Here is a 22456-nt window from a genome sequence, read left to right as displayed (position 1 = left end):
TAGACTGCCATCTTGAACCTAAAAGGGTTATTCGGCTGTCCCCATAGGAGAATCCTTTGAAGAAGCCTTTTTGATTCCAGGCAGAATCCTTTTGGGTTCCATGTAGAACCCTCTGTGAAAAGAAAAGGGTTCTATGGGGACAGCCAAATAACCCTTTTGGAACTATTTTTTTCTAAGAGTGTATTTATGTGTTACTCGCTGAATAGAAATGGATTATACACATTCATTAATGACAAGGCAAACGTACAGTACCAGTCAAAAGTTTGGACATACCTATTCATTCCAAGGTTTTTCTTTATTTTTTATTATTTTCTACATTGAAGAATAATAGTGAAGACATCAGAACTATGAAATAACACATATGGAATCATGTAATAACCAAAAAGGTGTTAAACAAATCCAAAATATATTTACTATTTTACATTCTTCAAAGTAGCCACCCTTTGCCTTGATGACAACGTTGCACACTCTTGGCATTCTCTTAACCAGCTTCATGAGGAATGCTTTTCCAACAGCCTTGAAGGAGTTCCCACATATGCTGAGCACTTGTTGGCTGCTTTTCCTTCACTCTGTGGTCCAACTCATCCCAAAGCATCTCAACTGGGTTGAGGTCGGGTGATTGTGGAGGCCAGGTCATCTGATGCAGCACTCACTCACTCTCCTTGGTCAAATAGCCCTTACACATCCTGGAGATGTGTTGGGTCATTGTCCTGCTGAAAAACAACTGATAGTCCCACTAAGCGCAAACCAGAGGGGATGGCGTATTGCTACAGAATACTGTGGTAGCCATGCTGGTTAAGTGTGCCTTAAATTCTAAATAAATCACAGACAGTGTCACCAGCAAAGCACCCCAACAACATCACACTTCCTCCTCCATGCTTCACGGTGGGAACCACACATGCGGAGATCATCCGTTCACTTACTCTGTGTCTCACAAAGACACGGCGGTTGGAACCAAGAATCTCAAATTTGGACTCATCAGATAAAGGACAGGTTTCCACCGGTCTAATGTCCATTGCTTGTGTTTCTTGGCACAAGCAAGTCTCTTCTTAGTAGTGGTTTCTCTGCAGCAATTCGACCATGAAGGCCTGATTCACGCAGTCTCCTTATTATTGTTTTTATACTGTATTGTGATTTTTTTACTACCTTATTGCATTTTATACACAATAATTCAGCTTTCATGGAGACAGTTTTTGGAAAAGTCTGGTAGCTGTCTCCCTGACATTCTGATGGTTTGAAAAATAAATTATTTTTTTCCCCAGAAAGACAAAGAAGCTTCTACCTCTATCTCTCTACCATATCTGTTAGCTAATGCAAGCAGCTGGAGGTACAATTATAGTAGCTATTATCAAACCCCATTAGCTCTTGTCCTAGAAGCCATTACATTCTTGTCCTTACAGAGGAGAGGACAGTGAATAAAAACAAAAAAAAATTCACCTTTATTTAACTAGGTAAGCTAGTTGAGAACAAGTTCTCATTTACAACTGCGACCTGGCCAAGATAAAGCAAAGCAGTGCGACACAAACAACAACACAGAGTTACACATGGAATAAACAAGCGTACAGTCAATAACACAATAGAGGGAAAAAAAGTCTATATACAGTGTGTGCAAATGGCATGAGGAGGTAAGGCAATAAATAGGCCATAGTAGCAAAGTAATTACAATTTTGCAGATTAACACCGGAGTAATAGTTGAGCAGATGATGATGTGCAAAAGAGCAGAAAAGTAAATAAAAATAATATGGGGATGAGGTAGGTAGATTGGGTGGGCTATTTACAGATGGACTATGTACAGCTGCAGTGATCAGTTAGCTGCTCAGATAGCTGATGTTTAAAGTTAGTGAGGGAAATATAAGTCTCCAGCTTCAGCGATTTTTGCAATTCGTCCCAGTCACTGGCAGCAGAGAACTGGAAGGAAAGGCGGCCAAAGGAGGTGTTGGCTTTGGGGATGACCAGTGAGATATACCTGCTGGAGCACGTGCTACGGGTGGGTGTTGTTATCGTGACCAGTGAACTGAGATAAGGCGGAGCTTTACCTAGCATAGACTTATAGATGACCTGGAGCCAGTGGGTCTGGTGACTAGAGCATACAGGTCGCAGTGGTGGGTGGTATAAGGGGCTTTGGTAACAAAACGGATGGCACTGTGATAGACTGCATCCAGTTTGCTGAGTAGAGTATTGGAAGCTATTTTGTAGATGACATCGCCGAAGTTGAGGATCGGTAGGATGGTCAGTTTTACTAGGGTAAGTTTGGCGGCGTGAGTGAAGGAGGCTTTGTTGCGAAATAGAAAGCCGATTCTAGATTTGATTTTGGATTGGAGATGTTTGATATGAGTCTGGAAGGAGAGTTTACAGGCAAGCCAGACACCTAGGTATTTGTAGTTGTCCACATATTCTACGTCAGAACCGTGTAGTGATGCTAGTCGGGCAGGTGGGTGCGGGCAGCGAACGGTTGAAAATGCATGCATTTGGTTTTACTAGCGTTTAAGAGCAGTTGGAGGCCACGGAAGGAGTGTTGTATGGCATTGAAGCTCGTTTGGAGGTTAGTTAACACAGTGTCCAAAGAAGGGCCAGATGTATACAGAATGGTGTCGTCTGCGTAGAGGTGGATCAGGGAATCACCCGCAGCAAGAGCGACATCGTTGATATATACAGAGAAAAGAGTCGGCCCTCCAATTGAACCCTGTGACACCCCCACAGAGACTGCCAGAGGTCCAGACAACAGGCCCTCTAATTTGACACACTGAACTCTGTCTGCAAAGTAGTTGGTGAACCAGGCGAGGCAGCCATTTGAGAAATCAAGGCTATTGAGTCTGCCGATAAGAATACCGTGATTGACAGAGTCGAAAGCCTTGGCCAGGTCGATGAAGATGGCTACACAGTACTGTCTTTTATCGATGGCGGTTATGATATCGTTTAGTACCTTGAGCGTGGCTGAGGTGCACCCATGACCAGCTCGGAAACCAGATTGCACAGCGGAGAAGGTACGGTGGGATTCTAAATGGCTTTCGAAGACTTTAGAAAGGCAGGGCAGGATGGATATAGGTCTATAACAGTTTGGGTCTAGAGTGTCACCTCTGAAGAGGGGGATGACCACGGCAGCTTTCCAATCTTTAGGGATCTCGGATGATACGAAAGAGAGGTTGAACAGACTGGTAATAGAGGTTGCAACAATGGAGGCGGATAATTTTAGAAAGAGAGGGTCCAGATTGACTAGCCCAGCTGATTTGTACGGGTCCAGGTTTTGCAGCTCTTTCAGACCATCTGCTATCTGGATTTTGGTGAAGGAGAAGCTGGGGAGGCTCGGGCAAGTAGCTGCGAGGTGTGCGGAGCAGTTGGCCGGGGTTGGGGTAGCCAGGAGGAAAGCATGGCCAGCCGTAGAGAAATGCTTATTGAAATGTTCGATTATCATGGATTTATCGGTGGTGACCGTGTTACCTACCCTCAGTGCAGTGGGCTGCTGGGAGGAGGTGCTCTTGTTCTCCATGGACTTGACAGTGTCCCAAAACTTGGAGTTAGAGCTACAGGATGCAAATTTCTGTTTGAAAAATCTAGCCTTTGCTTTCCTGACTGACTGCGTGTATTGATTCCTGACTTCCCTGAACAGTTGCATATCAACAGTGTGACTTCTCAAAGAATGCACTGATATAAGATGGTAGAGAGATGCAACATACAATTTGAATGTGATCAAACACTTGTAATTTAATACACTAGTAAAAACATGTTGTCTTTGTCAGGGTTCATCCCACAGAGGAGTCTGCAAGCTCCTCATGCAGATCAGTATCAGTGCCCTCCTAGGCTTCCTCTGTGGCCTCCAGCTGTAAACGCTGGCCCTGTTCCTGGAGCATAGCCTTGCTCCACAGCAGAGCCTCGTCCAGCCCAGCCCGCTCCAGGATCAGGGAGAAACGCTTGTCTGCCTCTCTCCGGGTCTTTGGACAGGACACAACACAATTACCCTATGATGTTTTCTCCACTTCTTGAGATTGGGCACTAACAATGTGGAGTTGTAGGCATAGCCGCGAGAAGTAGTTTGGGGGGATGCTTGCCTGCGCTACAGACGGCTATATCGGTCAGCTAATACAGGACTAGTAAAGGCCTAGTGTGCTACTTTTGTGAAGATGTTATTTTTTATTAATATATATTTTATTATTATAATTTTTCAGGGGGCTACTTCCCTCTGCTATGCTTGTAGGCACCCAACCTTAGAAGTACTTCACTGTGGCTGAATAGTGGGTACTGGTAAAGGAGGGATAACAGCTGATTTGCAACTCTATGCTGAACTCTGACCTGGCAGTGGCGCTGGAGCAGCAGTGGTCTGCTGTTCACTCTTTCCATCATGTCTGCCAGCTCAGATTGATACTCAGCACTACGCACCTTCATCTCCTTCCTAAGTTACACAGAGGGAGGGCTGAGTATTGTTCGGTATAGTAATATTCTGTGAGCTCCCCTCCATGGTCGTAAGAGGTATACCTGTAGTTCTGTTGTTGCCGCTGTGCCCTGGCAGTACTGCGCTGTTTCTGGGCGTTGAGCCACTTGGCCACCTCTTTCTGAAGACTACAGCTAGCTTCTGACTTCTGCTGCTCTGCTCTCAGTCTCTTCTCTCTCGTTACTAGTCTCTTCCTGTAAACAGCAGAAGATGTATTCATTAGTCTAAATAGAAACCTGACACAGTTAAAAAGAAACATTTGCATCAAGTTAAGAACTGAAATTCAGTATACTCTGCACATACTTCATAGCCTCCTCTCGTAGCAGTGCAGACTTGGTAAGTCTTTGTGAGCTGGCCAGAATTCTAGCTAGGTCCCACTTCACCACGGGGCATGGGTCCTTCTTGCCATGCTTCTGAGTTTCCTTAGACGTACTGACAGTCTGATCCCCTCCAGCGTTCACCTGGAAACTAAAAGGCTGTGGCACGGTGGAATGCATTCCCTGTCTGACGCTCCTGAGGCGGTCCTCAAACCTGTGGTGCAACCTCCCAAAGTCGGGTATAGTCCGGTTGATGATGGGCTGGAAAGTGAACTTCTTCTCCACTCTCGTTGGAGGGGGACGACGAGTAGCCAGCTGGGCACATCTTTTCAGTATGTCCTTATAGGAGCGGACAGGAACTGAACTCTCAGGCTTTGGTCCCTCGTCTCCCTCCTTGGCTGTTGTTCCCTCTCCATCACCCTCAGCTACAGCCATCTTGGCAGAACCATGTGCAACCTTTGACCCCAAGTTAAAGGGCTGTTGCATGGCCAGCATGAGATCTCTCCGTTTCTCATAGAGAACATTTCGCTGCCTCTCACACTCCTCTACAGTCTTGTCATACAAGGGCAACTGGGAAACAGGGTTAGCTTTGAATCGAGGCAGCGTGGCTGTTGGCTTGTTGGCAGTCTCCTCCCAGGCCTTCCTAAGCTGCCTCTGCTTCTGCCCCTCGCTCTCCTCACGCAGGGTCATCTTGAAAGGCTGCGGCACGGTCACTTTGGGTAGGCATCTCTTACCTTCCTTTGGTTTGGGTGTGATGATCTTTGGTTGGGGACCTTGGGGTTGGGGTTTTGGGTTGTAGTCGTCTATGGAGAAGCCCTCCCACATCCATGACGGAGCATCTCTCGCAGGCAGCAGAGTCCCTGTAAATCCTTCATCCATGTCCTCCTCATTCTCACATGTCACCGAGGTCGCTGACTCTTTGTGCCCCTTTTCATTGCCGCTCCTTACTCCTTCCTCACTAGAGATGATGGGAATTAAATACATTGCAGTGTTGTTGGCTGAGTCACACCTAAATAGCCCACAGTTTACACAAGTTCAGTTCACCAAAATAAGTTGCAGAAGACATATCAATTGTGATTCCTACATGTAATCGTGGGACACCATCTCACCATTTACTATCCGAGGGTGTGGTGACAATTTCAACTGTAATGCACTTCAAAGGTATGTAGACAGGCTGAAAAAACAACATGAGAACTCTGAAACCTTAGAAGAAAGTATGGGCTCTATTCATTCCGTAGCACTGAATATACGCTTCTTTTTTTAGCGCGATTGACAATTAAAGGCAATGGTCCCGCAGTCGCAGAGACTGCATTCATGGTACACGCTGCACATGTGGGCTCAATCAGAAATTCCGGATCTACAGTAATACGGATTGAATCCATCCCATAGTTTCCATGCATTAAAGTTGATTTATTATTTATCCAGTTGCCTGGTTACATTTTCTCTATTTGTCCCTCTATTTCTCTAAATCACTGTATCAGACAATTGATAGCAAGACCACGTTTTATATTACTGTACATCATTGGGGTGGTTATTATTACATTAATGTGGACCTGCCATTTATGCCAATTAGTTAAACGAAGACGACATGGAGTTGGTGGTGGGCTCTGCGCTCCAAGCGGCCTACCTTCAAACAGCTCCAATCAACAAAGCTGCGGGTCTTTAAAGTCACAAAATGCGAATGGTTAGGCTTTACATTTTGAGGCCCTGCGTATTGATTCCACTTCTGGTTAACTGGCGAATTTATACAACCATTTAAGATGACCGAATTTCGATGTGCGCCCCACATTTTTTACTAAATTATATTCACAGAACTTCTTATGACCCCATTCTCCCGTTTGGAACAAGTATTCTGAGAAATAGAACACATGGAACACCGCCTGTTATTAAGAACTCGTTATGTCACAAGGGACACACAGTTTAATAGATTTAGATTTGTAGCAGTCTACAAGAGCATTCTACAGTAAAATCGAAAATATCCGTGAACGGCTCCATATCCAGGCAATGGTGAAAGTGTAACCGATGTGAAATGTCTAGTTAGTTAGCGGTGGTGCGCGCTAATAGCGTTTCAATCAGTGACGTCACTCGCTCTGAGACTTGAAGTGGGGTTTGTTTGAACGTTAAATGACGAGACAGAGGCATTGATGCGAGTAACCAGTCTTCTTCAGTATATTGCAATTACATCCGGGTATTTCAAGCACACCGGTAAAAACACTGGAGTTTCAGTAATTAACATTTACCAACAGATGGCATCACTGTGCCATCTTACACCCATAACAGGGTTTTCCCTTGCGTTGCAAGGGCCGTGGCTTTTGTGGCGCGATGGGTACCGATGCTTCGTGGGGTGTCAGTTGTTGATGTGTGCAAGGGTCCCTGGTTGGGGCGAAGAGAGGGACGGAACCTGTTACAGAAGCATTGGACTTTTTCCAATGTGCATCAAATTTCAATTAATGTCCTCTGCCCCTCATATCTGTTTGTCTGCTTATGTTACAGTGCCTTCAGAAAGTATTCATATCCCTTGACTTATTCCACATTTTGTTGCGTTACAGCCTGACTTCAAAATGTTTAAAAAAATCTCACCCATCTACACACAATACCCCATAATGACAAAATTATGTTTATAGAATTTTTTGGGGGGGGGGTTGAAAATTCAACTTTGAAATATCTCATTTACATAATTATTCAGACCTCTGAGTCAATACATGTTAAAATCACCTTTTTTTTGGCGGTGTCGGAGGTGAAACTGCGTTAGAGCTGTCAAATCCACAAGCGTCTCCTCGAATTATCCCTGAAGTGGACTTTGCCATTAGCTACACGGAGTCGACTAAAGAGAAATCCCATGCAGCCTTGTTAATATAAAGTTCAAAAACTGGAACGTGAGATGTAATCTACACCTCAATTGGGCTGATAGAAATCCTCATTTCATTTCATCAATTTATGCGTCATTAGTTCTATATAGCCTATACTTTCTTGTTCTGAACTTTTTCATTCAACTTTTTCCACCCCGGAGGTTTTATCTGGACATGGTTCGTCAGGACTTCAAACAGCCGAAGCTCAGTAACATTAACATGATGCCTTCTAATTGCAGTCGTTGTACTTATAATATACAGGAGAACGATCGCCTTACGGCGAGGATAGCCGTGCTGCAAGCCCAGCTTCAGACGCAATCGTTAGGCAAGGGTCATTTCAGTGTAGGAAAGGATGAAACAGCGTCTGTGCCACCAGCAAGTACAGATAGTAACGTTAGTATAAACCCCCTCGCACGGTCCCCGCAGCCGGACAACTTTCTCATGGCTTCTGGAGGGAAACGCTGTAGGAATGCTCAACCGGTGTCGCTTATTCAGCCGACAGAAACTTTCAACCGGTTCTCCCCATTAAGCGAGTCGGAGTCGGAGGCCGAGCCTTCTCTTTGGCTCTACTCCTCCCGTTGTGGGGTCTGAGACGCCGAAGCCTCCCACCATTAGCTCTGACAAATGTAAAACCCTAGTCATTGGCGACTCCATTACCCGCAGTATTAGACTTAAAACGAATAATCCAGCGATCATACACTGTTTACCAGGGGGCAGGGCTACCGACGTTAAGACTAATCTGAAGACGGTGCTGGCTAAAGCTAAAACTGGCGAGTTTAGAGAGTATAGAGATATTGTTATCCACGTCGGCACCAACGATGTTAGGATGAAACAGTCAGAGGTCACCAAGCGCAACATAGCTTCAGTGTGTAAATCAGCTAGAAAAAAAAAAAAAAAAAAAAAAAAAAATCAGCTAGAAAGATGTGTCGGCATCGATTGTCTCTGGCCCCCTCTCAGTTAGGGGGAGTGATGAGCTCTACAGCAGTCTCACAACTCAATCGCTGGTTGAAAACTGTTTTCTGCCCCTCCCAAAAGATAGAATTTGTAGATAATTGGCCCTCTTTCTGGGACTCACCCACAAACATGACCAAGCCTGGCCTGTTGAGGAGTGACAGACTCCATCCTAGCTGGAGGGGTGCTCTCATCATATCTACGAACATAGACAGGGCTCGAACTCCTCTAGCTCCACAATGAAATAGGGTGCAGGCCAGGCAGCAGGCTGTTAGCCAGCCTGCCAGCTTACTGGAGTCTGCCACTAGCACAGTCAGTGTAGTCAGCTCAGCTATCCCCATTGAGACCGTGTCTGTGCCTCGATCTAGGTTGGGCAAAATTAAAGATGGCGGTGTTCGCTTTAGCAATCTCACTAGTATAAAGACCTCCTCCATTCCTGCCATTATTGAAAGAGATTGTGATACCTCACATCTCAAAATAGGACTACTTAATGTTAGATCCCTCACTTCAAAGGCAGTTATAGTCAATGAACTAATCACTGATCATAATCTTGATGTGATTGTCCTGACTGAAACATGGCTTAAGCCTGATGAATTTACTGTGTTAAATGAGGCCTCACCCCCTGGTTACACTAGTGACCATATCCCCCGCGCATCCTGCAAAGGCGGAGGTGTTGCTAACATTTATGATAGCAAATTTAAATTTACCCCCCCAAAAAAAAAAAAAAACGTTTTCGTCTTTTGAGCTTCTAGTCATGAAATCTATGCAGCCTACTCAATCACTTTTTATAGCTACTGTTTACAGGCCTCCTGGGCCTGTAAACAGTAGCGTTTCTCACTGAGTTCCCTGAATTCCTATCGGACCTTGTAGTCATCGCAGATAATATTCAAATTTTTGGTGACTTTAATATTGACATGGAAAAGTCCACAGACCCACTCCAAAAGGCTTTGGGAGCCATCATCAACTCAGTGGGTTTTGTCCAACATGTCTCTGGACCTACTCACTGCCACAGTCATACTCTGGACCAAGTTTTGTCCCATGGAATAAATGTTGTGGATCTTAATGTTTTTCCTCATAATCCTGGACTATCGGACCACCATGTTATTACGTTCGCAATCACAACACATAATCTGCTCAGACCCCAACCAAGAAGCATTAAAAGTTGTGCTATAAATTCTCAGACAACCCAAAGATTCCTTGATGCCCTTCCAGACTCCCTCTGCCTACCCAAGGACGTCAGAGGACAAAAATCAGTTAACCACCTAACCGAGGAACTCAATTTAACCTTGCGCAATACTCTAGATGCAGTTGCACCCCTAAAAACATTTGTCATAAGAAACTAGCTCCCTGGTATACAGACAATACACGAGCTCTGAAGCAAGCTTCCAGAAAATTGGAACGGAAATGGCGCCACACCAAACTGGAAGTCTTCCGACTAGCTTGGAAAGACAGTACCGTGCAGTATCGAAGAGCCCTCACTGCTGCTCGATCATCCTATTTTTCCAACTTAATTGAGGAAAATAAGAACAATCCGAAATTTCTTTTTGATACTATCGCAAAGTTAACTAAAAAGCAGCATTCCCCAGGAGAGGATGGCTCTCACTTCAGCAGTGATGAATTCATGAACTTCTTTGAGGAAAAGATCATGATCATTAGAAAGCAAATTACGGACTCTTTAAATCTGCGTATTCCTCCAAAGCTCCATTGTCCTGAGTCTGCACAACCCTGCCAGGACCTAGGATCAAGGGAGACACTAAAGTGTTTTAGTACTATATCTCTTGACACAATGATGAAAATAATCATGGCCTCTAAACCTTCAAGCTGCATACTGGACCCTATTCCAACTAAACTACTGAAAGAGCTGCTTTCTGTGCTTGGCCCTCCTATGTTGAACATAATAAATGGCTCTCTATCCACCGGATGTGTACCAAACTCACTAAAAGTGGCAGTAATAAAGCCTCTCTTGAAAAAGCCAAATCTTGACCCAAAAATTATAAAAAACTATCGGCCTATATCGAATCTTACATTCCTCTCAAAAATTTTAGAAAAAGCTGTTGCGCAGCAACTCACTGCCTTCCTGAAGACAAACAATGTACACGAAACGCTTGTCTGGTTTTAGACCCCATCATAGCACTGAGACTGCACTTGTGAAGGTGGTAAATTACTTTTTAATGACATCAGACCGAGGTTCTGCGTCTGTCCTCGTGCTCCTAGATCTTAGTGCTGCTTTTGATACCATCGATCACCACATTCTTTTGGAGAGATTGGAAACCCAAATTGGTCTACATGGACAAGTTCTGGCCTGGTTTAGGTCTTATCTGTCGGAAAGATATCAGTTCGTCTCTGTGAATGGTTTGTCCTCTGACAAATCAACTGTACATTTCGGTGTTCCTCAAGGTTCCGTTTTAGGACCACTATTGTTTTCACTATATATTTTACCTCTTGGGGATGTCATTCGAAAACATAATGTTAAATTTCACTGCTATGCGGATGACACACAGCTGTACATTTCAATGAAACATGGTGAAGCCCCAAAATTGCCCTCGCTAGAAGCCTGTGTCTCAGACATAAGGAAGTGGATGGCTGCAAACTTTCTACTCTTAAACTCGGGCAAAACAGAGATGCTTGTTCTAGGTCCCAAGAAACAAAGAGATCTTCTGTTGAATCTGACAATTAATCTGGATGGTTGTACAGTCGTCTCAAATAAAACTGTGAATGACCTCGGCGTTACTCTGGAGCCTGATCTCTCTTTTGAAGAACATATCAAGACTGTTTCAAGGACAGCTTTTTTCCATCTACGTAACATTGCAAAAATCAGAAACTTTCTGTCCAAAAATGACGCAGAAAAATTAATCCATGCCTTTGTTACTTCTAGGTTGGACTACTGCAATGCTCTACTTTCCGGCTACCTGGATAAAGCACTAAATAAACTTCAGTGTTAAACACGGCTGCTAGAATCCTGACTAGAACCAAAACATTTGATCATATTACTCCAGTGCTAGCCTCCCTACACTGGCTTCCTGTTAAGGCAAGGGCTGATTTCAAGGTTTTACTGCTAACCTACAAAGCATTACATGGGCTTGCTCCTACCTATCTTTCCGATTTGGTCCTGCCGTACATACCTACACGTACGCTACGGTCACAAGACGCGGGCCTCCTAATTGTTCCTAGAATTTCTAAGCAAACAGCTGGAGGCAGGGCTTTCTCCTATAGAGCTCAATTTTTATGGAATAGTCTGCCTACCCATGTGAGAGACGCAGTCTCAGTCTCAACCTTTAAGTCTTTACTGAAGACATATCTCTTCAGTAGGTCCTATGATTAAGTGTAGTCTGGCCCAGCGGTGTGAAGGTGAACGGAAAGGCTGGCGCAACGAACCGCCCTTGCCGTCTCTGCCTGACCGGTTTCCCCTCTTTCCACTGGGATTTTCTGCCTCTACCCCTATTACGGGGGCTGAGTCACTGGCTTACTGGTGTTCTTCCATGCCGTCCCTGGGAGGGGTGCGTCACTTGAGTGGGTTGAGTCACTGACGTGGTCTTCCTGTCTGGGTTGGCACCCCCCCTTGGGCTGTGCCGTGGCGGAGATCTTTGTGGGCTATACTCGGCCTTGTCCCGGGATGGTATGTTGGTGGTTGGAGATATCCCTCCAGTGGTGTGGGGGCTGTGCTTTGGCAAAGTGGTTGGGGTTATATCCTACCTGTTTGGCCCTGTCCGGGGGTTTCATCGGATGGGGCCACAGTGTCTCCTGACCCCTCCTGTCTCAGCCTCCAGTATTTATGCTGCAGTAGTTTATGTGTCGGGGGGCTAGGATCAGTCTGTCACATCTGGAGTATTTCTCTTGTCTTTTCCGGTGTCCTGTGTGAATTTAAATATGCTCTCTCTAATTCTCTCTTTCTTTCTTTCTTTCTCTCTCTCGGAGGACCTGAGCCCTAGGACCATGCCTCAGGACTACCTGGCTTGATGACTCCTTGCTGTCCCCAGTTCACCTGGCCGTGCTGCTGCTCCAGTTCCAACTGTTCTGCCTGCAGCTATGGAACCCTGACCTGTTCGCCGGACGTGCTACCTGTCCCAGAGCTGTTGTCCCAGACCTGCTGGAACCCTGACCTATTCACCGGACGTGCTACCTGTCCCAGACCTGCTGTTTTCAACTCTCTAGAGACAGCAGGAGCGGTAGAGATACTCTCAAAGATCGGCTATGAAAAAGCCAACTGACACTTACTCTTGTGTTACTGACTTGTTGCACCCTCGACAACTACTATGATTATTATTATTTGACAATGCTGGTCATTTATGAACATTTGAACATCTAGGCCATGTGCTGTTATAATCTCCACCCGGCACAGCCAGAAGAGGACTGGCCACCCCTCATAGCCTGGTTCCTCTCTAGGTTTCTTCCTAGGTTTTGGCCTTTCTAGGGAGTTTTTCCTAGCCACCGTGCTTCTACACCTGCATTGCTTGCTGTTTGGGGTTTTAGGCTGGGTTTCTGTACAGCACTTTGTGATATCAGCTGATGTAAGAAGGGCTATATAAATAAATTTGATTTGGGCAGCTATTACAGCTGTACGTTTTTCTGTCTTGCCCATTATTCTTCGAGCTCTGTCAAATTGGTGTTTGATCATTGATACCAACCATTTAAGTATTGCCATCGATTTTCAAGCAGATTTAAATCAAAATTGTAACTCGGACACATTCGCTGTCTTCTTGGTAAGCAACTCCGGTGTAGATTTGGCCTGCTGAAAGTTGATATAATCTCCCACTTTCTGGTGGAAAGCAGACCGAACAAGGTTTTCCTCTAGTATTTTTCCTGTGCTTAGCTCCATTCTGTTTATTTTTTATCCTGAAAAACTCCCCAGTCCTTTACAAGCATACCTATTACATGATGCAGCCACCATAATGCTTGAAACTATGGAAAGTGGTACTCAGTAATGTGTTGTATTGGATTTGCTCCAAACATAACACTTTGTATTACTTTAGTGCCTTGTTGCAAACAGGATAATACGCATCACTGCATCCTGTCTCAAAAGGTTGGCTGGTCCTCATTAAAGTCCCGTAGATCACTTAATTACTCCCTTTTTGTTTACAAAGCTCTATTATACAACCTTCCCAACTTACCAAACTTCATTGTTAAGGTATAAAAACATGAGATACCAGACCCGTTCACAGGGTTGGTTAACCCTTGAGATTCCGCCGAACTAGGTAAATCCGCTTTGAGTTAACGCTAAACCTTTTTGGAATCACTTTCAAAATGCATTACATTTGGATACCCTGGTGCCACTAGGGCAGTTGAAAACCCTGATGATAAATGAGTTCACCAAGGTGTGCAATTGTTTTAAATTGACAATTTTGTTAATGATGCCTGTGATGTTCTAATGTAATGTACTTGTTATTGTATCTTGTATTTTCATATTTATTTTATGTCCTCAGGGCACCATTGAAAATGAGACACTGGTCTCAATTGGGCTTCCCTAATGAAATAAAAATGAATAGATGTTTTGGAATATTTGCATTATGTACAGGCTTCCTTCTTTTCACTCTGACAATTAGGTTAGTATTGTGGAGTAACTACAATGTTGTTGATCCATCCTCAGTTTTCACCCATTAAACTCTGTAACTGTTTTAAAGTCACCATTGTCCTCATGGTGAAATCCCTGAGCAGTTTCCTTCCTCTCCGGCAACTGAGTTAGGAAGGACGCATGTATCTTTGTAGTGACTGGGTGTATTGCTTCACCATCCAAAGTGTAATTAATAACTTCACCATGTTCAAAGGGATATTCAATGTCTTTTTTGTATTTTTACCCATCTACCAGTAATGTAGGTGCCCTTCTTTCCGAGGCATTGGAGAACCTCCCTGGTCTTTGTGGTGGAATCTGTGTTTGAGAGTCACTGCTCGACTGAATCAAATCAAATCAAATGTATTTATATAGCCCTTCGTATATCAGCTGAAATCTCAAAGTGCTGTACAGAAACCCAGCCTAAAACCCCAAACAGCAAGCAATGCATGTGAAAGAGGCACGGTGGCTAGGAAAAACTCCCTAGGAAAAACTCCCTAGAAAGGCCAAAAACCTAGGAAGAAACCTAGAGAGGAACCAGGCTATGAGGGGTGGCCAGTCCTCTTCTGGCTGTGCCGGGTGGATATTATAACAGAACATGGTCAAGATGTTAAAATGTTCATAAATGACCAGCATGGTCAAATAATAATAATCATTGTAGTTGTCGAGGGTGCAACAAGCATGTCCGGTGAACAGGTCAGGGTTCCGTAGCCGCAGGCAGAACAGTTGAAACTGGAGCAGCAGCATGGCCAGGTGGACTGGGGACAGCAAGGAGTCATCATGCCAGGTAGTCCCGAGGCATGGTCCTAGGGCTCTGGTCCTCCGAGAGAAAGAAAGAAAGAGAATTAGAGAGAGCATATTTAAATTCACACAGGACACCGGATAAGACAAGAGAATACTCCAGATGAAACAGACTGACCCTAGCCCCCCGGCACATAAACTACTGCAGCATAAATACTGGAGGCTGAGACAGGAGGGATCAGAAGACACTGTGGCCCCATCCGATGATACCCCCGGACAGGGCCAAACAGGCAGGATAAGTGAAGGACTGAAGGACCTTACAGATAATTGTATGTGTACAGAGATGAGGTAGTCATACATTTTTTTTTAAACACTTGTTTTTTATGTCACTATGACTTTTTAAGTAACATTTTACTGCTGAAATTTAGGCTTACAATAAAGGGGCTGAATACTTGTGTGAAAACATTTCAGATTTTCATTTTTAATTAATTTGTAAAAAATTTGAAAAATGAAATTCCTCTTCGACATTGGTGGGTATTGTGTGTAGTCCAGTGACAAAAGAAAAATCGCAATTTGATCAATTTTATATTCAGGTTGTAACACAACAAAATGTGGAAAAATTTAACGGGTGTGAATACTTTGAAGGCAATACATGTATTCGGTATTCTACGTCATTGCGGTTCTGTGTGACTCGGTTGGAAGAGTATGATGTTAGCATTGCTAGGCTTGTGGCTTCAATTCCCAGGGCCACCCAAATGTAAAATGTATGCCCATGACTAAGTTGCTTTTGATAAAATTATCTGCTAAATGGCATATATTACTGTGCCATTTCTCTCGATGGAAAATGGTAGCCTAAGGAATTGTGGTTGTAAATATGTTTTTAGACACGTTTTTTGTTTGTTTATGTGTGTGAGAGAGAGAGATGGGGGGAGGGGGTTCGCTCAATAGATTGACTGGGCAAACATAATTAATGCCTCCGCATTTGAAATGAGCAGAAGGGTAGGCTACTGACACTGCTGTTATGTGATGGACAGAGAGTAGGCAACATTTTTCCTTCTTAGATATGGGCTGCGCTGGAGGGTGGCTGCTCCGGGCCGTGTGTCTGCTGTCTACCCTTCTGGAGTATGGTGAGTTGAGCAAAATGTAGATAATATACCTCATTATAGGGGGATTTTTTTGTTTACCAGTAGCCTGTCTGCCAAAAAGATTGCAGTGTATGCTATCGTCTCAGCAGCATATTATTTTGTTGCGGAGATGATTCATTATAATTTGAAACTATGGATTTTAAATGTTTTATTATGATTACATCATGGTAATTGTGTTTTTTTGGAAAAATGTATGGTATCTAATTGACAAGAACGAACTCCTGGTTATGATAAGAATTTGTTCTTAACTGACTTGCCTAGTTAAATAAAAGGTAAAAAAATAAAAAAAACTGAAATAGAAGATATAGCCTGCTTCTGAAGATGGGAGGTATTTGATATGGCTGAGTTAGTTAGACAAATCTAAATGTATTAAAAAAATATATCAATAGGGGGTTTTCACTGCATAGAGAATATGGCTCTATTGTTCTCTCTGCCTCTCAGTGATGAGCCGCGTTTGGCTGCTTGGCCTGAGCTGTCAGCTGTAATTAGTTCCCAATGTCCATGCTAGTTTCCCACACACATACAAAGGGCCCGGGGATGCCTCAGTAGTGGGGAAGGACGCATTATTACAGTAATGAGAGCAGGGGAGGGAGGCCCAGGCCAGGGTCAGGAGCATGCATGGGACAAACCATTTGAAGCATATTTGATAGAAACAAGGAATAGTATTTGTTGTGTTATTAGTTTGTTTTTATTTCATTGCTACACCACCAAACCCAATAAGTATTAATGTGTGTCGTTCATTCTGCCGTATTACCTTGTATTCACCATAGGATACCTCATATATGTGAGAGGAATTTGAACAGTGGAATGTGCCTGCCTTGCCCATTGACAGGTGTTGCCCTATGCTCCATCCCCTGTGCAGGTGCAGTGAGGGTAACCATGAAACACTCCAATCTGGAGGTGGTTCAGGGGGACTCGGTGACCCTGCCCTGCTCCTTCTTCACCATGAGTCCCCTGTCCAGACTCAACATCATCTGGACCCGGGCCCCCTTCTCTGACCCAGACTTCCCCACACAGGTCTGGTTTGTATCCCCATTAGTAGACACGGTGTTAGTGTTGAAACGTTCTGCTTGGCACGTCAGAAAGGTCTCAGTATGCCGATTTGTCTGTCCCCCCCGTCCCTCAGGTGATAGTGTTTGATCATGGCCAGGTGATCGAGAACCCCTCCCTGACAGGCAGGGTAGGTTTTCTAGGCATCCCCTGGAGTGCTGACATCATCCTCAACAACACACGCATCTCAGATGCTGGCAACTACCGCTGCATGGTGAGCAACCCCCCAGAGACTGGAGACCCTGGTATAGGGGAACTGGCCCTTAACGTCCTGGGTAAGTGGTTCACATACTAAGTCACTATAACCATGTCGTATTACTCCCTGAATGCAATTCTCAACGATAACCGTATCTCACTCGGTGTGCGATTTAACATCCGAGTCAGCCTGCTGTACATTGAGTTCTGAGTTACTTTGACAATCTGTACCCGATTTGTGTGTTGTTCTTTCAGCACCCCCCTCGCTGCCCCTGTGCTTGTGGGATGGGGTCACTGATACGGGGGGGAGCGTTGCCCTGTCCTGCATGGTGGCTGAGGGGGTGCCCACTCCCGAGATGCGGTGGGATAAATTGGAACCAGAGGAAATCTCACTACCCATCAACATGGACGGTAAGAGCAGCCATTCTCTAACTGAGCCATGACTAGAGCCCGAGAGACATTAACAACATGCTGCAGGTGCTGTGGAGCTTGTCTAATGGTAACCTCGTTCCCAGGCTCAATTGCTACCATATAGAGAGCCGGCTGGTGGACGAGATTAATCTAACGATCATTTCAGCTACGGCACAGCAATCAGAGAAAAAAAAGTATCATTCACACCATTGTGATGGGTTTAATTCTATTTCAGGACTAAAAACAGTATTGTTGTAAACGCAAACTAATGTTTTGTGTCCTGTAACTTCTGTTGTTCTCCATGTCAGGGGACCTATCAGGTTCTGTCCAGATAGTCAACATCTCGTCCCAGAACTCTGGGTTGTACCGCTGCTCCGTCACCAACCTTCTGGGGACCCAGAACTGTTACGTCAACCTGTCTATCTACAGCCGTGAGTCCCTCCCTGGTCCACATGGTCTTCAGTTCTCCCTCACTCTACCCCCACCCCCCCCCAATACTTGTCAATCATATCATACACATTCATAAGGGTTTTGAAATGTTGATCAAACAGGTCGGAGTTACTTTAACTGTGTTGGAAGTGCTGTGTGTTTCGAATCTGAGTACCGCGCTCCCTCTCGGCAGCTCCAGCCAGCTCCCCGGGGATCCTCCAGGGGGTGTTGTTGACCCTGTCCATGGCCCTGGTGCTGCTGGCCCTGCTGGTGCTGGTACTGTGGCTCCATCGCTCTGGCCAGAAGAGGAAGTGGACAGAGGGGAAGGAAGAGGAGTGTTATAACGAGATAAGGTACACTCCTTCTCTGATCAAACGCTCCTTTGTTTGATCCCTCAATCCAAGGAAGACAAACACCCGGATGCATTCTACAAAAAAAAGATTCAACTCACACTGTACAACTTATTAAACTGAACATTTGTTTCATAAAATGTGTTAAGAATGAGCGTGAATTCCATTGGAGAATGAAGAGAGTTAACTCACCGTGCCCTGCAGATAGACATTGGTTCCCACTATTGAAATATTTCCCACATAGAATACTTGATAAACTAACATTTTTTTTGCTAATAAAATGTTTGACTGGAATGTGCTCGGGTTTCTGTTCAAGACAGGTTTTCTGCTGTTCTGAATGAATATTCAAACGATGATAACATTGCCTGACAAAGGCTGATAGAGAAAAGACGACAGGGGAAAGGTAAATGAAAGCACTCAGCATTTAATTAGCAAATGACACAAAAAGCTTTAATTTAAATAGGGGGGAGGGGGGGTGTCACAGAAAACTGTACAGAACTTTGAATATATCGGCATACAGTTTTTAAATAAAACATCCCCCCCAAATAAGTAAAATAATGACAATTAAAAAAAAAAACATATGGGATGGTGTACTATTATACAACATTTGTGCAAAAGATGTATTAATCGATTCTTCCCAAACTGCATGATTCAATGTGAAGAGCGCCCTTCCACTCAGGAGACAGATCTCTCTTCTGAGGGGAAAACAAGAGAGAACCTCCCCTTAGACTCAACATAGTGTCTTCCATGAAAAAGAACCAGAAATCCAATAATAATAAAATAGATTTATATATATTTTTTTAAATATATATATATATATTTATATACAAAACATGCTGTACATAAATGGCAGAGATTAAAGGAATCCCTTTTATTATAGACACCCAGTTCTGTCCAGTAACTTGTGCTTTCCTTTCTCCCAGTAAGAAAAGTACTCCCTGTTGCTTTGGATATTACACTGAGAATAAGGGGAAAGACAAACAAAAAAAGGCCCCGATTACAAATGGCTCTGCTTTTCCCGAGCCTTAGGGAGGACACAAGTTAACAAGGGCCGATCAATTAGCTAGATACTGGGTTTTAACATCTGGTAGGCGCCAGCTCCTGTCTGCTCCTTCTCAACAATACCCAGGACAGCCATGGAGTTAAGATTCAATGATCTGACAAACAAAAAAAGACTCCATTTACATCAGCCCAGTGCTTGTCCCAAGTCCTCAAAATGTTTTTCTAGATGATGAAACCAAAAGGATGGTTTTAGAAAATGAAGAGACCTGTAGCTCAAGCAGAATGAAAGAAGAACGAAGCTGCAGTAACCCACTTCAAACCACTGCTGTTTCCGTAGTTCGGGCATCACATTGACTGGCACTTTGAGTAGTGACCCATGAATTCAACCATGAGGCCCAGACTCCCAAGATTCAGACTAAATGACTTTGCTACTGCATAATTACCCAGTCTAACTTATCTAGATACCATCTAACCTTGCGCTTGATAACTCCACCCTTCTGTCTCTTCCCTTTTAGACACAGTAAGATGAGTAGATAGCAGGTCATTTCTATTCGTTACCAATGAGAATGCAATTCTCCACCTATTAGTTCTTACCCTGTAAGAACAGATTCCCAGAGAAATTTTAGTAGACGGTTCAGTCCGCTAACTAAAGTGAGAACTAAGATGGCTAGGGGCGAAAAGGAGCATACAAGGCAGTCTTCTAGGACCAGCTTTACACTATGGTACAAAAGGTTATTCCAGATAGCTCTACCATTGATATAAATACATGCCACAACTGACCAAGGTACTGGCACATGGATTACTGTAGTGCTGTAAGGCCCTGTAACTCTCGGAACAGAACATTGGGAGACGGCCAGCTTGTCTGATATGTGCTCTGGTTAGAGAGATCATGGGAGCGGGTCTCTAGTCAGAAGTGCGTCAAGCGCTTCATTCGCCCCTTAAAAAGCAGGGTGGCAAAGCAAACATCTTAAAGTGACTCCTCGGGAATACTTCCAGTTACATTACACAGCAAATAAAGAGAGGAGAACCCTTGGCGAAAGTGTACAACGACGGTGCCAAAACACGTGGGGCAAAGGTGACGATTAACAAGAGCCTATTCCAATCTCCGTGTTTCTATCACGCCAGCACGTCAAATAGACAAACTCTTTTAAACAGTCTTCCAGACGTTGTCAATAATAAATATGCCATCTTTGTTTTGAATATTTATTCAACTCTGTTTGTTTCCAACTAAAACGCTGGAGGTAAGTGTAGCACAAACAGTAGTTGTAGGTATAGTAGTAGTAGCAGTAGTTTACTAGTAAGAGGAGCTGGCACTGTAGCTGGAGGCAAGGAAAGCAGAAGGGCCTCTGTCAGAGCCCCTCCCACCGTCTAGAGTCCACAGCTGATTGGATCAGGTCACGGAGAGTGGTCGGTCACTAGGGCAACTCCGCGGGCTAGCCTATAGCCACCGGGGAGGTTGTGATTCTTCAAGTAAAGTAAAAAAAAAGAAAAAAATACATTCCACTCACCCCGAAAATAGGAAACAAAAATCTAAAAAAAGGCTTTAGAAAGAACAATCCCAGTTTTAGAATCGTGCGGTCTGAACAATCTCCTCCCGTCCTGTACAATGGGCACCATCTCTGTCCAGAGTCACATCTCCCTAGACCTCCCCAAATTCAGAGCTCGCGTCCAGGCCTGACTGGATTGTAAACTCTGCCGGGAAAAAGCACCACATGTTGGAAAAAGGTGGGAAGTAGGCGGGAGTCTTATCCCTGAAACAAGCTCCTTTGACAGAACGCTTGAGATTGTTGATGCGTCAGAAAGACCTGCATGAGCATGGGGGGGTGTTTTCTACAGGGAGGGGCTGTTGGAATGTGGGTGGTATGCTGGGGAAGGTGGGCTGTCGATATTGACCGGTCATATGGTGTGACCCATGCAGGTTCACAGTGGATTTCCCCCACAGTGAATTCTTTCTACAGTGAAGCAGCAGGTTGGAGCAGGAATGGGGAGTGGGGATAAAGAACAAGGCTTGTTATGGTAGTAACTCTGGCTTCACCTGTACATACAGCAACATAGGATATTGGCATTCCCTTTTTTGGATTCGTTATGCTGTTGCTGCTGCGGGTGGAGCTCAGGTGAAGGAGAGGAGAAACTAGGGTTTTTTCCCCCTTTCCCCTATATATAATTTCAAAAAACGAACTAAACATTACACAACATCCCTTACAATTGCACTGGCTTTTTGGCCTGCTAGAGTTACCATAGTCATGGCCAAAAGGTTGTTTACAGAAACTCTGAGGGTGTATCGGGCGAGAGCTCCTGTTTCAAGTCCTCGGAGGGGACATGGTGAATGGTTTTTTTGGGGGGGGGAGGGGTTTACATGCATCCTTATGGTGGCTCGATGAGGAGCAGATGAATGTACATTAGACCTCCAGATCCATCCAGTATTGCAAAGGCTGGAAAACATTTACAAATGAACATGTTGAGAGGTTGTGATCTGCCAGAGACGTAGCGAACCTCAAGAGTCCAGTTCTCTTTGGAATGACTCCGGGAAGCTGGAATGAGCCCAGTCTGAGCCGGTCAGGCCCCACTCTAGAACTGGCCATGGTGGTGCTGTGCGTTGGCTGCAGGGGTTCTCATGGGTTCTCCAGTGCAGACTCAGTCCAGGTGCTCAAGTAAAGGCAGCTCTGTGGACTCCTCCCGGGGGGCGGGGCTGGGGGGCTCCCCTGCAGTGAGGGTCGTGGTCTCAGTGGACTGGGTAACGCCCAGTGGGTCCTGGGTTGGGCTGGCCTCAGGCGGAGCTGCAGGTGGAGTCGACTGGAACACAGAGTGACAAGATGTAAATGGCCTCAGTTTCAACTGCAACGAATTACCATCATTAAAATGAATCGCAAAACCATACCATCCTTCTGGAGGACGAGATGTACTGCAGCGACATTCTCATGTGTTCATGATTGGGCTGACCCCATTTAAAATCGACTGGTCGATCAAGATTTTTTTTTTAGCCGAGCATTCTAAAATGTATATTAGAAAAAAATGTATGGCGCGAGACACCCGTCTGATTGACAC

The 22456-nt window shown here is 44.6% G+C and overlaps 2 protein-coding genes across 3 annotated transcripts in view; one reads left to right on the top strand and one right to left on the bottom strand.

Moving 5' to 3' along the window:
• The first annotated feature begins 15839 nt into the window (after window positions 1–15839).
• Window positions 15840–18703, top strand: zgc:165604 (immunoglobulin domain-containing protein). 2 transcript variants are annotated; one of them, XM_029701473.1, is made up of 6 exons: window positions 15840–15956; window positions 16837–16991; window positions 17101–17299; window positions 17475–17630; window positions 17939–18061; window positions 18253–18703. In XM_029701473.1, exons 1-6 carry the CDS (start codon window positions 15893–15895, stop codon window positions 18447–18449), a joined length of 894 nt encoding a protein of 297 aa, XP_029557333.1. In that variant the 5' UTR covers window positions 15840–15892; the 3' UTR covers window positions 18450–18703. The 2 variants fall into 2 exon arrangements, with proteins under 2 accessions (XP_029557333.1, XP_029557332.1); XM_029701472.1 differs by lacking the exon at window positions 15840–15956 and having other exon boundaries at window positions 16541–16991.
• Window positions 18704–18813: 110 nt separating this feature from the next.
• LOC115154829 (pecanex-like protein 1) overlaps window positions 18814–22456 on the bottom strand; it is a 28141-nt gene continuing 24498 nt past the window's right edge. Inside the window, exon 33 of the mRNA XM_029701471.1 lies at window positions 18814–22204. Coding sequence (XP_029557331.1) covers window positions 22046–22204 — 159 coding nt within the window. The 3' untranslated portion in view covers window positions 18814–22045. The remainder of the gene's footprint in view (window positions 22205–22456) is intronic.

Source organism: Salmo trutta, chromosome 19 (genome assembly GCF_901001165.1).
Source record: "Salmo trutta chromosome 19, fSalTru1.1, whole genome shotgun sequence".
Classification (NCBI taxonomy): domain Eukaryota; kingdom Metazoa; phylum Chordata; class Actinopteri; order Salmoniformes; family Salmonidae; genus Salmo; species Salmo trutta.
The sequence above is the reverse complement of the archived record's forward strand: the minus strand, read 5'-3'. Positions and strand labels throughout refer to the sequence as shown.

Excerpts from the sequence above, each read along its gene's own strand:
- zgc:165604 (XM_029701472.1), top strand. The coding sequence starts at position 16,701 with ATGTGTGTCGTTCATTCTGCCGTATTACCTTGTATTCACCATAGGATA. Across the intron at positions 16,992-17,100 it reads ACCCAGACTTCCCCACACAG|GTGATAGTGTTTGATCATGG; the intron begins GTCTGGTTTGTA and ends CCCGTCCCTCAG. Across the intron at positions 17,300-17,474 it reads ACTGGCCCTTAACGTCCTGG|CACCCCCCTCGCTGCCCCTG; the intron begins GTAAGTGGTTCA and ends TTGTTCTTTCAG.